General features: G+C 43.2%; 1 protein-coding gene across 2 annotated transcripts in view; it reads right to left on the bottom strand.

The window, feature by feature from the left end:
* The window catches only part of LOC140467258 (lysine-specific demethylase 5B-like), a 211,570-nt gene that overhangs the window by 98,277 nt on the left and 99,168 nt on the right, over window positions 1-14,125 (bottom strand). For both annotated transcript variants that reach the window (XM_072563506.1, XM_072563507.1), the window contains exon 15: window positions 5,607-5,788. In XM_072563506.1, coding sequence (XP_072419607.1) covers window positions 5,607-5,788 — 182 coding nt within the window. The remainder of the gene's footprint in view (window positions 1-5,606; window positions 5,789-14,125) is intronic.

Genomic DNA, 14,125 nt, shown 5'->3' with positions numbered 1-14,125 from the left:
AGGTGAATTTGTGACGGATATGGAAGGATCCCTTGGGGCCTTGGAGGGAAGAAAGGGGGGAGGTGTGGGCGCAAGTTTTGCATTTCTTGCGGTTGCAGGGGAAGGTGCCGGGAGTGGAGGCTGGGTTGGTGGGGGGGGTGGGGGGGGGGGGTGTGGACCTGACGAGGGAGTGGTCTTTTCGGAACGCTGATAGGGGAGGGGAGGGAAATATATCCCTGGTGGTGGGGTCCGTTTGGAGGTGGCAGAAATGACGACGGATGATACGATGTATATAGAGGTTGGTGGTGTTGTAGGTGAGGACTAGTGGGGTTCTGTCCTGGTGGCGATTGGAGGGGCGGGGCTCAATGGCGGAGGAGCGGGAAGTGAAGGAGATGCGGCGGAGGACATCGTCGATCACGTCTGGGGGGAAATTGGGGTCTTTGAAGAAGGAGGCCATCTGGGCTGTACATTATTGGAACTGGTCCTCCTGGTAGCAGATGCCGCGGAGATGAAGGAATTGGGAATATGGGATGGTGTTTTTACAGGGGGCAGGTGGGAGGAGGTGTAGTCTAGGTAGCTGTGGGAGTCAGTCGGTTTATAGTAAATGTCCATGTCGATTCGGTCACCCGAGATAGAAATGAAAAGGTCTAGGAAGGGGAGGGAGGAGTCTGAGATGGTCCAGGTAAATTTGAGGTCGGGGTTGAAGGTGTTGGTAAAGTGGATGAACTGTTCAACCTCCTCATGGGAGCACAAGGCAGCGCCGATACGGTCATCGATGAAGTGGAGGAAAAGGTGGGGTGTGGTGCCAGTGTAGCTGCAGAACTGTTCCACATATCCTACGAAGAGGCAGGCATACCTGGGGCCCATGCGGGTGCCCATGGCTACTCCTTTGGTTTGGAGGAAGTGGGAGGATTGGAAAGAGAAGTTGTTCAGGGTGAGGACCAGTTCAGTCAGTCGAAAGAGGGTGTCGGTGGAAGGGTACTGGTTGGTACAGCGGGAAAGGAAGAAGCGGAGGGCTTAGAGTCCTTCGTGATGGGGGATGGAGGTGTACAGGGACTGGATGTCCATGGTGAAGATAAGGCATTGGGGACCGGGGAAGCGAAGATCATGGAGGAGGTGGAGGACGTGAGTGGTGTCCTGAACGTAGCCAACTGCTGCCACGACATTAACCACCTCAACCTCTCCACCCCTTTCACCCACTCCAACCTCTCACCCTCTGAACGTGCAGCCCTCCACTCCCTCCGTTCCAACCCCAACCTCACTATCAAACTGGCAGACAAGGGAGGCGCGGTGGTAGTTTGGCGCACCGACCTTTACACTGCTGAGGCTAAACGCCGGCTCGCGGACACCTCCTCCTACTGCCCCCTTGACCATGACCCCACCTCCCACCACCAAACCATCTCCCAAACCACCCATAACCTCATCACCTCAGGGGATCTCCCATCCACCGCCTACAACCTCAGTCCCACAACCCTGCACCGCCCGTTTCTACCTCCTGCCCAAAATCCATAAACCTGACTGCCCCAGCCAACCCATTGTCTCAGCCTGCTCCTGCCCCACCGAACTCATCTCTGCATACCTCGACACAGTCCTTTATTAGTCAAAACTCAGTTTAAGAGCAGGGAGATGAAGCTGGAACCGTATGAAATAGTACAGAGTACTGTCTGTAGTTCTGGAATCTACATTATAGGAGGGATGTGGCAGCACTGGAGTGGATGCAGGAGGACATTTACCAGGATATTGCCTGAGCTAGTTTTCGTTTTGAAGAGATTGGACAGACTGGGATTGCTTTCCTTGGAGCGGAAGAATTGACTACGGATTGAAAAGTATAAAATTATGAGGGTGATAAGATAGGGTACACAGGAAGAAAGGGGGGTTTAGATCAGAGTGGTGCTGGAAAAACACAGCAAGTCAGGCAGCATCCAAGGTGCAGGAAGAATACTTTCCCCTTGTTGGCAGAATTAATGACCAGCACACAAAATTAAAGAAAGAGGCAGATAAATATGGACAACAACCAGACATGGGTTGTTAAGCAGCAAGTAATATTCACACCCACAAGTGTCCGACAGTGACACTTCCAAAAGTAGGTGGGAGGCAACAACAGTGCATACAGATGTACTGACATAACTGATCAGAGTGTGGGCTATTTCCACAGTCATTAAGCATCAACACTACACAGGAAAAACTCAAAGCTCAGTTGTTTGTTTAGTCAGAGAAACACAGCTGCCACTTTCTGCTGCATGTGCAGTAAGTGAAATCAATGAGGGGTCTCATTCCACTTTCCCAAGCATTTTTCCTTTATTTATTACTTACAGAACAACTGCTTCATAGATCATTAAGACCAATTGTTTTATCAATAAGTTGGTGGCACGGTGGCTCAGTAGGATTCCACCCTTGGGTGGCTGTCTGTGTAGAGTTTGCACATTCTCCCCATGTCTGCATGCCTTCCCTCCAGATGCTCCAGTTTCCTTCCACAGTCCAAAGATGTGCAGGTTAGATAGATTGACCATGCTAAATTGCCTATAGTTTCCACCAAAAAAGGTGATATCTAGGTGGATTATGGGAATTTTAGGGTTAAAGAGACAGGGTAAGGGAATGGGTCTGGGCTGGATGCTCTTCGGAGGGTTGGTGGACTCAATGGGCTGAATGGCCTGCTTTCAACTATAGGGATTCTAAGATTCTATGATAACTGGTTGTACATACAATGAATGGGCCAAATAGTTGAGTGAACTGCTGAAACCAGCTTTAAATGATTTTCCTTCACTCTTGCAAACACTGATATCTGTTCATGCACTCTTTCAACACTGTTAACCTATTCACTAATTTACCAGTCAAGGAAGGCACTGGATTTCCTCTGTCTGAATCAGTTTTCATCAAACTAAGAATTTAGAAATTTGCATGGTTCAGTTCTCTTTCAACCACACCACAAATATCACAGGGGATTTCAGCTCAGACAAGCTCTTGTCAACACTCATTAGGTTCCTGGAGAAATACGCCTTAACTGGAAAAACTACTTGTATATTGTTGATGTAAAGATGTATGGACCTAGAAACTGATATCACTGTGCAGATAATATTGAGCATCATTGAAGAATTGAGTATTGTGAAACCAATCCAGATTTGGGATTGGTGGTACAGAATTGTATTCTTCGGACTTCTTTCCTCCAATCATGATTGTGTATTGTCTATTTTGCTTTGTGTATGTGTGGGATTTTTGAAAAGGATAGAATTGAAGATGAATTAAAAAAATCCTATTCTTTTACTATGCTTGTAACACAATTTCAACAATAGATAGTTTTTTTTTTAAACTGTTGCTGAAGAAACCTGGCATGGTTTGCATTTATCCTGGGTAGGAGTAATAGAGGCAAATTAGGATTTGTGATGGTTTCATTGAATTTTAACATCTGTAATGACTTTTGGAAAAGGAACATTTGGATGTCAGATTTCCATCACACTGCCCAATACATTTTGACAACTGTAGCAGTCAACATAAAACTGGACTACTTTTAAAATGTGTAACAGAAAATGTTTTGGAGATCCTATACTACACTAGTGATATATCATCTTGCTAAAACGAGTTAGGAAACACAGCAGAAGTGACTTAATTGGCTTAGGCGCATTAGTAGAAAGACAATCAAAGTTATTGGAGTCAGCTAAATTATAGGATGGGAATGCTCAGCTTTAATAATTCTTTAGAAGGTGAGTTGAAGGTCCTAATTATGGGTTTTCACACCTGGGAGACCGCTGATGAACCTGTAAAATGGATATAGCGGTTTGCAATGGTGTTATCACTGAAAGCAGCAACTCAAAATGACCCTTGATAACCACATCATATAAAGGCATTTGTGGCAGAACCTGCCTCTGCAAATTGGTTTCTCCAGCCATCAGCAAAAGTATACCATGTGAAACTACCACAGGATTTAATTTGCTGAAAGTCTATCATCTTCTGTGGATGGAAGAGTGCTGATGCTTAGCATTTAAAATGATAGAATGTAAAATTGGTTGAGCTGATCGAGTTTTTGAAGATGTGACAAAGTAGATTGATGAAAGCAGAGTGGTAGATGCTGTCTATGTAAAGGTACTTGACAAGGTTCCGCATTGTAGACTGGTTAGCAAGTTAGATCCGGGGGGGGGGGTCTAAACATGGAATCCTGGGGCAGGGTGGAGCGAGCCAACTGGATACAAATTTGGCTTGAAGGTACGAGATGCAGGGTTCTTTTTCAGACTGGATGGCTGTGACAAAAGTTGTGCTGCAAGGAATAGTGCTGTGTTCACTGTGTTTTTTGTCAATTATGCAAATGCTTTGAATGTGAATATACAAGGCATGATTAGCAAGTTTGCAGATGACACCAAATATGGTGTAGTGTCCTATGAAGATGGTTACCTCACTTTATAATGGGACCTTGATCACATGGGCAGTGGAATGGCATTTGGAGTTTAATTTAGATAAATGTGAAGTGCTGCATTTTAATAAGGCAAACCAGGACAAGACTTGCATATGAATGGTAGGGTCCTGGGAGGTTGCCGAACAAAGAGACTTAGGGATGCAAGTGCATAATTCCTTGAAAGTAGAGTCGTAGGTAGACAGGGTGGTGACGGCAGCGTTTAGTACACACTTTCAACAGTCAGTGCATTGGGGAGGACATGCCATGACCTAACTCACTATCCACACCATCTTCCATACTGACAGACTTCTCCAACCACTGGGATTCATAATAGCCCGTAAACTGACAACCACGCTCAGACAACAACTCACCAGGACAAAAAGACCCTATACCCATCATCATGTGTAAGACTAAAATTATTTACAGGATTCCATGCAAAGACTGCACAAAACACTATATAGGGCAAGCAGACAGACAACTAGCAATCCGCATCCACAAACACCAACTAGCCACAAAACACCACGGCGAGCTGTCCCTAATATCCATACACAAAGACAACAAGAACCACAAATTCGACTGGGACAACACAACAATCATAGGACATGCTAGAACATCACTTGTTTTATCAAAGCTGCAAATTTAAAAATGGAGAGAACACTAGGAGTCTCCAGTTTTCTAATTTTCAGTCTGTAGACCAAAATAAAAAGGATGTGGTCTCTCATATCATCATTGTTCAATACATTTACCTGGCATACAATCTTTAATAAACTTTACAAAGTCTAGAAGGATTATATAAAGACATGGGACAGCATGACTGACTAAAATAATTGAAGGTTCTTTATTCGATTAATTGGAATTTCTACAAACTTTATCTATATAGAAGAATGATTGAAAAACCTTTAGGACATCGTAAACCCCCACAGATCCTGGAACGTGGAAGCCAAAAATATTTAGAATAGAACCAAAGATGAAGGAAAAATCAAAAGCATAACATCCCTTGGGTCATGAAATCAGGTGACAAACCCTCAGCATGACTTTTCACCTGCAGTTACAAATAGTATCTTTTTGAGTTCAATGAGAGTATTTGTCTGGCTTATCTCAATGAGAGATCAATAACAAATTAATTTAATTGTTCAAGGTTATAAATCTCAATGTAAATTCCCCAAACTTTATTAACTGCGAAGGCAGTCTCAGTACTAGTTAAATCAAACAGCAAGATTCGCAATATCCGTGCGTTATTTACCTGAGATGACATCTGTGGGGCGGACATAAACAAAGCTCTTTAGCATGGTACAGACAAACCAGTTGGTTGGATTTACAAACGCACGAGATTGCAGACAAGAAACAAGTAGTCTTGCATTTTGCACACTGTCGCTCATCATCAGGTAATAATTCGAAGTTCTCTCGCACCGATTCAATTACTCCCTAGAATGAGGAAATTAGATGAATTTATTTTCAATTAAAACTTATATTCATTTGTAATATGGTCTTCAGATATTTCTGAAAGAAAATAGAAAAATGGTCCATATCAACAGTTCAGATTTTACCAAAATACCAGAATAAATCTATCCTGAAATACAAGAATTTTATGGAGATATATATGGACGAGTAAACAGTGAAACAGGTCATCACAATGTCCCAATCAGTTCTAACTATATACTAATTCATTACATCATGGCTTCCTACCAAGGACAGCACATCAGAAATGGTGTTTGCAGAAATGTAATTACCAGTCAATTTGTCACAAGAAGGTTCGAAGCATATTAAAAACATATCTGTAAAGTACAGCCACCAACTCACCCCCAATCCTGACAAATGCTCGAGATTAAAAGCTCACTATTGTCAAACTCGTGTCACCCACGACCATACATTTACGCCATCACTAGTCTCACATATTTGCACCTCTGTAACATCAGGATCTGCCATTCAGCTGCTGAAATGCACATTTGTGCCTTTGATTCCCCAAAATGACAATCCTAATACACTTGATTACTAAACTTATGTAAACATTAAGTGTGAAAAGTAGAAAGTAGGCCTACTTTGTCGAGTGCAAAGCAAACAAGATGTGGCTACGGGAAGGTGGAGTGTTGCAAGAAAAATGGAGTACAGAGGTTATAACCTAAGTTATGGAACTCAATATTGAGTTCTAGAGGCCATAAAGTGCCTAAACAGAGAAAGAGGTATTGTTCCTGCAGTTGAGTTGAGCTTCATTGAAAAATTGAAGGAGGTTTATTGAAATAGTAAGCAGCTGGAATGCTGGGGTCATTTCTACGTACATTAATGATGTTCCACAAAGCAAACAGTCTGCATTTGGTCTCACTGATATAAAAGGAGACTGCATCGACAGCAGCAAATACAGTGGACTACATTGAAAGCAGTACAACTGAAATGCTGCTTAATCTGAAGAATGCGTTTGGGACCATGAACACGGAGAAAGATGAAGGTACACCTCTTGCATCTGAATGGGAAGGTGCCACAAAAGGAGTGAGGAAATGTAAGGAGTGATAGAGAATGAACCAAGACTTCAAGGAGGGAACGTTCCCTGGGAAACACTGCCATTGAATTGGAGGGGAAGATGTGTGTTGGGAGGTGGCAAAAGATGATTGCTTGAATGCAGAGACTTCTTTCAATTTAGTCTACTGGACTTAATGCTCACAATGCAGTCTCTTTTACATTAGCAAGATAAAAACCAGACTGAATGATTGCAAAACCTTATTTCCTGAATAGACACTTTACAGCCTGTAGGTCTCAATATTGAGTTCCAAAGTTCCTTTTTCTGTACGATCCCTATCCCCCAAACTCCTTTGGTTTGTACCTTGGTTTTGCTGTCAGCAGAGCGAACCCATTTTCTTACTTTCACACGTCCCTTAATACCGCTTTTACTTAGCTATTTCTCTTTTACCACTATATCATTGGGCTCTTGGCGCCCCTAGCTTTGAGCCTGCAAGCCTGGGTTTAAGTCCTACCTGCACCAGACACTTGTCATAATACTTACACACAGTGATAGGGTACCTGTCTGTGGCCAGAATTGAGATTCAAGTCTCACCTGCCCTGCAGGCACATCAAAGTCCAAACAGGTTGATTCAAAATACTTAAATCAAACATATGTATCAGCTGAGTAACCCATACCATCAAAACCATTCTCTGTCTTTACATTAGAAATCACAGAAAGGAAGCTGTCATACAGAGTGACATCTGATTTTAAAATGCCCTAATGGATGTTTTAGCTTTTGCTGAAAGAGTATTCAAATGTCTACAGCCCCAATTCCTTTGCCGAATTTTGTTTGGTTGATTAAATATACGAGAAATCTTGTGGAACAGAGGCAGAGGCAATGTGCCTATCTCTGAGCAAGAAGGTCCATGCTCAAGTTCTACCTGTCCCAAACATTATGAGGGAAGGCAGTGGTGTAGTAGTTATGTCACTGGGCAGTAATCCGAAGCACCAGGCTAAAGTTCTGGGGCCAGAAGTTCAAATCCAAATATTGTACATGGTGAAATCTGAATTCAGTAGCCAAATGGTGACCATGTAAATGGTGCTAAGTGTCATCACGATTCACTGGGATTGAGCACTGGAAATCAGGTGCCATTACTCCTGAGTTGTCACAAAAGTTAAAAATGTTTCACACAATAAACAAAGATTTTCCAATTAACTCAACATCTAGACCTAAGCACATAACCTAATTTCTGTACTTAACACCAACTATTTATTAAGTTTACAGACTCTAGTTACAGGTGAACAGTCATGAATCATTAGCATATAATTCTACTAATTAAAACTAATTTTCTTATAAACTCCCCTTTTAATAACAGATGGGGAGGGAGAAAAAAAAATCACATTACGACAAGAGATTATAAGCAAAGCAATTCAGTGGTTTTCGTTCACAGTAGCTGTTAGAACAATTCTTGCGCTGGTCAGAAAACTGCTGCTCAGTCTTTTCTCTGGACTGGCTTTCAAGCAGCACAGGCTGGCTGGTTCATTTATAAATGGTCTTTGATTTAGGAATTAAAAGTCACAGCTTACAGCAACTGAAGAAGAAATGGACTGCTTTGCTTCAGGCTCAAAACAGATCTCTGCCATGAACAGAGTGAATGTGCTTGAGGTGCTGGCGGGCTGAACAGTTTCTCTCCACTTTGGTCACAGCTACAAGCTGCTCAGTTACCCATGAGCCAATCAATCAATCACGTTGTTGTTGGCAGGCAGAAGGCCTTTGTCATAAATAACTGATCACTAGTCAGCGTCTTTATGCCAACCAAAAGCTTCGCTTGTACACAATCCCTCTGATCCAGCTCAGTCTGCAAACACAACTTCAGTATCTGTTTGAACTCTCTGTGTAAATGATGCTCAATATGAATATCAAGGTACTCAATTTCAAAACATCTTCCAGCCATCCTTTGCTGTTTAAAACAAAAAAACACTTATTTTTCACTTCAGTTCACAATTAAAAACACAAAAATAAAGAACACTCTTTACACGCCTTGGCCCTCAAAGAAAATGAAATGCCATTACAAAATTATGATAAATAAGACGACTTGCATTCATTTACCCATTCTTCCCCCAGTCGGGAGCATTTCTCAAAATGATCTTAGTCACACAGCAAGGAAACGGGCCTTTTGGCCGAACATATCCATGCTGACCAGGTTTCCTAAACTGAACCATTCCTATTTCTCTGCATTTGACTCATCTCTCTCTAAACCTTCCTGTGTACTTGTCCAAATGCCTTTTAAATGTTTAATTGTACCTGCCTCGACCACTTCCTCTGGAAGCTTCTTCCATATTCACACCACCCTCGCCTTTAACCTATGCCCTCTAGTTTTGTAATCCCCTAACCTGGGGAAAAGGCCTTGTCAATTCACCTTATCTATGCCCATAATGATTTTATAAAGCTATATAAGGTCACCCTTCAGTCTCCTATGCTCTAAGGGAAAGAAATCCCAGCCTATCCAGCCTCTCCTTTTAACTCCAACCATCCAGTCCTGTTAACATCCTTGTAAATCTCTTTTCATACCCTTTCAAGTCTTTTCCATAGCCATGAGAATCTCCATTAGCAACTTACCCACCACTGATGCTAGGTTCACTGGTCTGCGGTTCTATGGTTTTTCCTTGCAGCCTGTCATAAATAATGGCACACATTTAGCCAATTTCCAGTCTTCTAGCACCTTATTCATGGCTGTCGATAACATACACATCTCTGCTATGATCCCCACAATTTCTTCCCTAGATTCCCATAATGTCCTGGGATACAACTGATCAGGTACTGCAGATTTATCTGCTGTTATGCATTTTAAGACCTTGTGGATTCTTTTCAAGACACCACTATTTATTTTCTCCAAGTTTCCTAGCTTCTGTTTCTTTCTTAAAATGGTAAATACTGACAAGATATATTTGTTTGGGATCTCACCCATTTCCTGTGGTTCAACACAGACAGCCTCGATGATCTGTAAGGGGCTTTCTATTAAAGGAGTCTTAAAAGGTTCTCTTTCCTCCCTCGTTACTCTTTTGTCTTTAATATGCTTGTAGAGCATCTATGGATTCTCCTTTGCCCTATCTACCAAAGTTCTCATGTCTCCCTTTTACCCTTATTTTTTTCCACTTAACTGTACTCCTCCACCTCCTGTACTCCTCATGGGATTAACTTGATCCCAGCTATCTCTACCTCATAAATGCCTCTTTTGTTGTCCGGACCAGTCTCAATAGGTCTAGTCAGCCAATGTTCTGTACTCCTGCCAGCCTTGCCCTTCACACTACCAGCAACATGCTGGTCCTGAACCCTCTAACTCAATTATGAAAGCCTCTCACTTGCCAGACACCTGTTTACCTGGGAACAGCCTCCCCCTATCAACTTTTGGAAGTTCTTGTCTATACCACCAAAACTGACCTTGCCCCAGTTTAGAACTTTGACTTGTGGCCTATCCTTTTCCATAATGACTTTAAAACGAATAGAGTTATGATCAGTGGTCCCAAAGAGCTCCCCATTTATATCGCAGTCATTTAGCCTGCCTTATCAAGAGGACAGAGTCAGAAGTCACAACATCAGGTTATTTGAAATCCACAAGGACTTCATCTGACAAAGAGGCTGAACTCTGAAAACTTGTGATTTCAAATAAACCAGTTGGACTATAACCTGGTGTTGTGTGAATTCTGACTTTGTCCTCTCCAGTCCAACACCGGTCCCTGCACGTCATGGATATTATCAAGAGTTTTGCCCCTTCTCTATTAGGGCCATCTATATGTTGATTGAGAATATTTAACAAATTCCTCCCCATCCAAGCTCTTAACACTGTGGAAACCCAGTCTATGTTTGGGATTGTAAAATCCCTTCCTATTTCAACCCTATTATTCTTACAGCTATCTGCAATCTCCCTACACATTTGCTCAATTTCCCACTGACGACTGAGAGGGCCCTATGTTACAAAGTGATCACCCGCCTTTTGTTTCTTAGTTCCACCACATAGTTTCAGTGGACAATCCCTCAGGGGTACCCTCTCTAAGCACTACCATAATTTTTCTAATTCTCCTCTCCTCTTCCTATAGCATCTGTACCTCACAATACTGAACTGCCAATCCTGTCCTTTCCTCAGCCATGCTTCTGTAATTGCTATGATATCCCAGTTCCATGTTTCCATCGATACCCTGAGTTCATCTGCATTACCAGTCAGGCCTCTTGCATTAAAATAGATGCAGCTTCCCTCATTCCCTACCTTGTATATTTAACTTACCCTTTAACCTCTGTACCAGCCTCAACGTTTGCTTATCTCGTTTCTGCTTAGAGTCCCATCCCCTTGCTAGACTTGTTTAAACCCTCTTGAGTAGCTCTAACAAATTTCTCCACCAGGATATTGGTTTCCCCCTCCAGTTCAGGTGCAACCTACCCTCTCCTACAAGCCACTTCTGCCCCAGAAGAGATCCCAATGATCCAAAAATCTGAATCCCTCACTACTGCAAGGCTTTTTTGCATTCTGCTGATCATAATATTTGTTAAAGAAACAAGCAATCATGTTAAGATTACAACTATGGTATGGAAATTACACACAAACATCCAAAAAGGTTCACAACAGAAAAAAAATAATTTCACATTTAGTTTTTACATTTACAGCCTTCAATTTCACTCTCCTTGTCCAACAATATATCCTAGGAAGTTATTTTTGTTTTCTCAAGTTCACCTTTAGCTAAAAATCATTACTAAACCAGCCAATTGCAACTGCTTAAAACAGGTCTCATATGCTGTTCCCACCTGCTACTATATTACAACAACTAAATAAACAGTTATAAACTCTAGCTACGACTTGATTCATAACTCTCAAGAATGCAGCTGGATCATTTAACACCCAAATGGCATCACTTGACATTAGTATAACCCATTTGATCCACTAAAAGCAGCTATTTCTTCTGCCCTTGATGCGACAGTTGCCAATACTCCTTCAATACATCAAATCAACCCTGCTAATGCAAATTCCAAACTAATTTCAGAACAAGCACTACTGGTGAACTTCAGCCCTCTTGACTAGATTTAATCAAGTGGTTTTCCAATACGTACTGAATTGCCATTTCTACTTGAGCTCAACCAAATATCTATTCAGATTACCTTATACTTGGTGTTCTGACAAGATCCTCCCCACTGCACTTCCTCAAAATGAGAATAGCATCTAATAATCCCAACATTTCTGTAATTAGCTGTAATTGTGACATAACTGATCCTTTTTCCTTTGATCAGGAATATGCATCAGCCAAGTCACTTCACGAACCCTCCAATGCACTGACAAATAAAGGCAAGCATACCAAATATTGTCTTCATTATCCTGTCTACTTGCTCCTGTACTTTCAAGGAGCTATGAGCCTGCACTCCAAGGTCTCTTTGTTTAGCACCATTCCCCAGAACCTTATTACATGGATAAGTCCTTTGCTTTTTGAAAATGCAGCACCTCGTGCTTATCTAAATATCTGCCACTCCTCGGCCCATTGGCTCATCTACTCAAGATCCTTTTGTACTCTGAGGTAACCTTCCTTACTGTCCACTACACCTTCAGTTTTGGTGTCATCTGCAAACTTACTAACTATTCCTTCTATGTTCAATGAAAAGTAGTGGGCCCAGTATCTTGTAGCACACCGCTGGTCACTGGCCTCCAGTCTGAAAAGCAGCTTTCCACCACCACCCTCTGTTTCTACCTTTTGAGCCAGTTCTGTATCCAAATGGCTAGTTCTCCCTGTATTCCATGTGAATGAACCTTGCTAACCAGTCTACCATGTCAAAGTCCATGTAGATCATGTCCACCATTCTGCCCTTACCAATCCTCTTCATTACTTCTCCAAAAACCTCAAATTTTAGTGAGACAATTTTCCATGCACAAAGCTATTTGACTATCCCTAATCGGCCTTTGCTTTTCCAAGTACATGTAAATCTTTTCCAAATTTTGTGAGAAGATTTGTAACTCGGGTGCTCGTTGTTGTGATTCTGTTCGCCGAGCTGGGAATTTGTGTTGCAGACGTTTCGTCCCCTGTCTAGGTAGCATCCTCAGTGTTTGGGAGCCTCCTGTGAAGCGCTTCTATGATCTTTCCTCCGGCATTCCTTTCCCTCAGGATTCCTATCCAACAATTTGCCCACCACCAATGTCAGTCACCGTTGATGGAGATGGAGGAGTCTGGGAAGGGGAGGGAGGTGCCGGAGATGGTCCAGGTTAATTTAAGGTTGTGTTTGTAAAGTTGATGTCAATGTTGAGTCTGTCATCTTCTACAAATCCACTAACTCTCACGGCTGCCTGGATTACACCTCCACCCACCCTGCCTCCTGCAAAAATGCTATCCCCCTTATTCTCAATTTCACTGCATCTGCTCCCAGGAGGACCAGTTCCACCACAGAACACACCAGATGGCCTCCTTTATAAAGGCCGCAATTCCCCCTTCCACGTGCTTGATGATGCTCTCCAGCACATCTCTCATCTACTTCCTGCACCTCCGCCCTTGAACCCCACTCCTCCAATCACAACAAGGACTGAATTCCCTGATCCTCACCTTCCACCCCACCAACCACCATGCATCATCCTCCACCATTTCTGCCACCTACAAATGGACCCCACCAGTGATATACTTCTCTCCCCACCCCTATCTGCTTTCTGTAAAGATCATTCCCTCCACAACTACCGAGTCACGTCCACGCCCCCCCCCCCCCCCCCCCCCCCAACAACCCACCCTCCCCTCCCAACACCTTCCCTTGCCACCGCAGGAATTACAAAACCTGTGCCCACACCTCCCCTCACCTCAAAGCTCCAAAGGAGCCTTCCAGATCCAAGGTTTCACCTGCACTTCCACACACGTCATTTACTGTATCCATTGCTACCGATGCAGGCTGCTCTATATTGGGGAGACATGACGCCTACTCACAGAGCGCAAAGAACATCTCTGGCACATGCGCACCAACCAACCGCACAGCCCCGTGCTAAACACTTTGACTCCCCTCCCACTCCACCGAGGACATGCAGATCTGGGGCCCGCCATCGCCAATCCCTTATGACCTGCGCCTGGAGGAAGAACGTCTCATCTTCCGCCAACCCCGCGGAGTCAATGTGGATTTCACCAGTTTCCTCATTCGCTTTCCCTCCCCCCACCTTATCCCAGTTCCAACCTTCCAGCTCAGCACCATCCTCAGGACCTGTCCATTTTCCTTCCCATCTATCCACTCCACCCTCCCCCCTCTGACCTATCACCATTACCCCCACCTCCATCCATCTACTGCACTCTCCCTTCCCCCTCCAATTATCTCTCCATCT

This window comes from Chiloscyllium punctatum, chromosome 45 (genome assembly GCF_047496795.1).
Source record: "Chiloscyllium punctatum isolate Juve2018m chromosome 45, sChiPun1.3, whole genome shotgun sequence".
Classification (NCBI taxonomy): Eukaryota; Metazoa; Chordata; class Chondrichthyes; order Orectolobiformes; family Hemiscylliidae; genus Chiloscyllium; species Chiloscyllium punctatum.
Note: the sequence above shows the minus strand (reverse complement) of the source record. Positions and strands in the feature narration are given on the sequence as shown.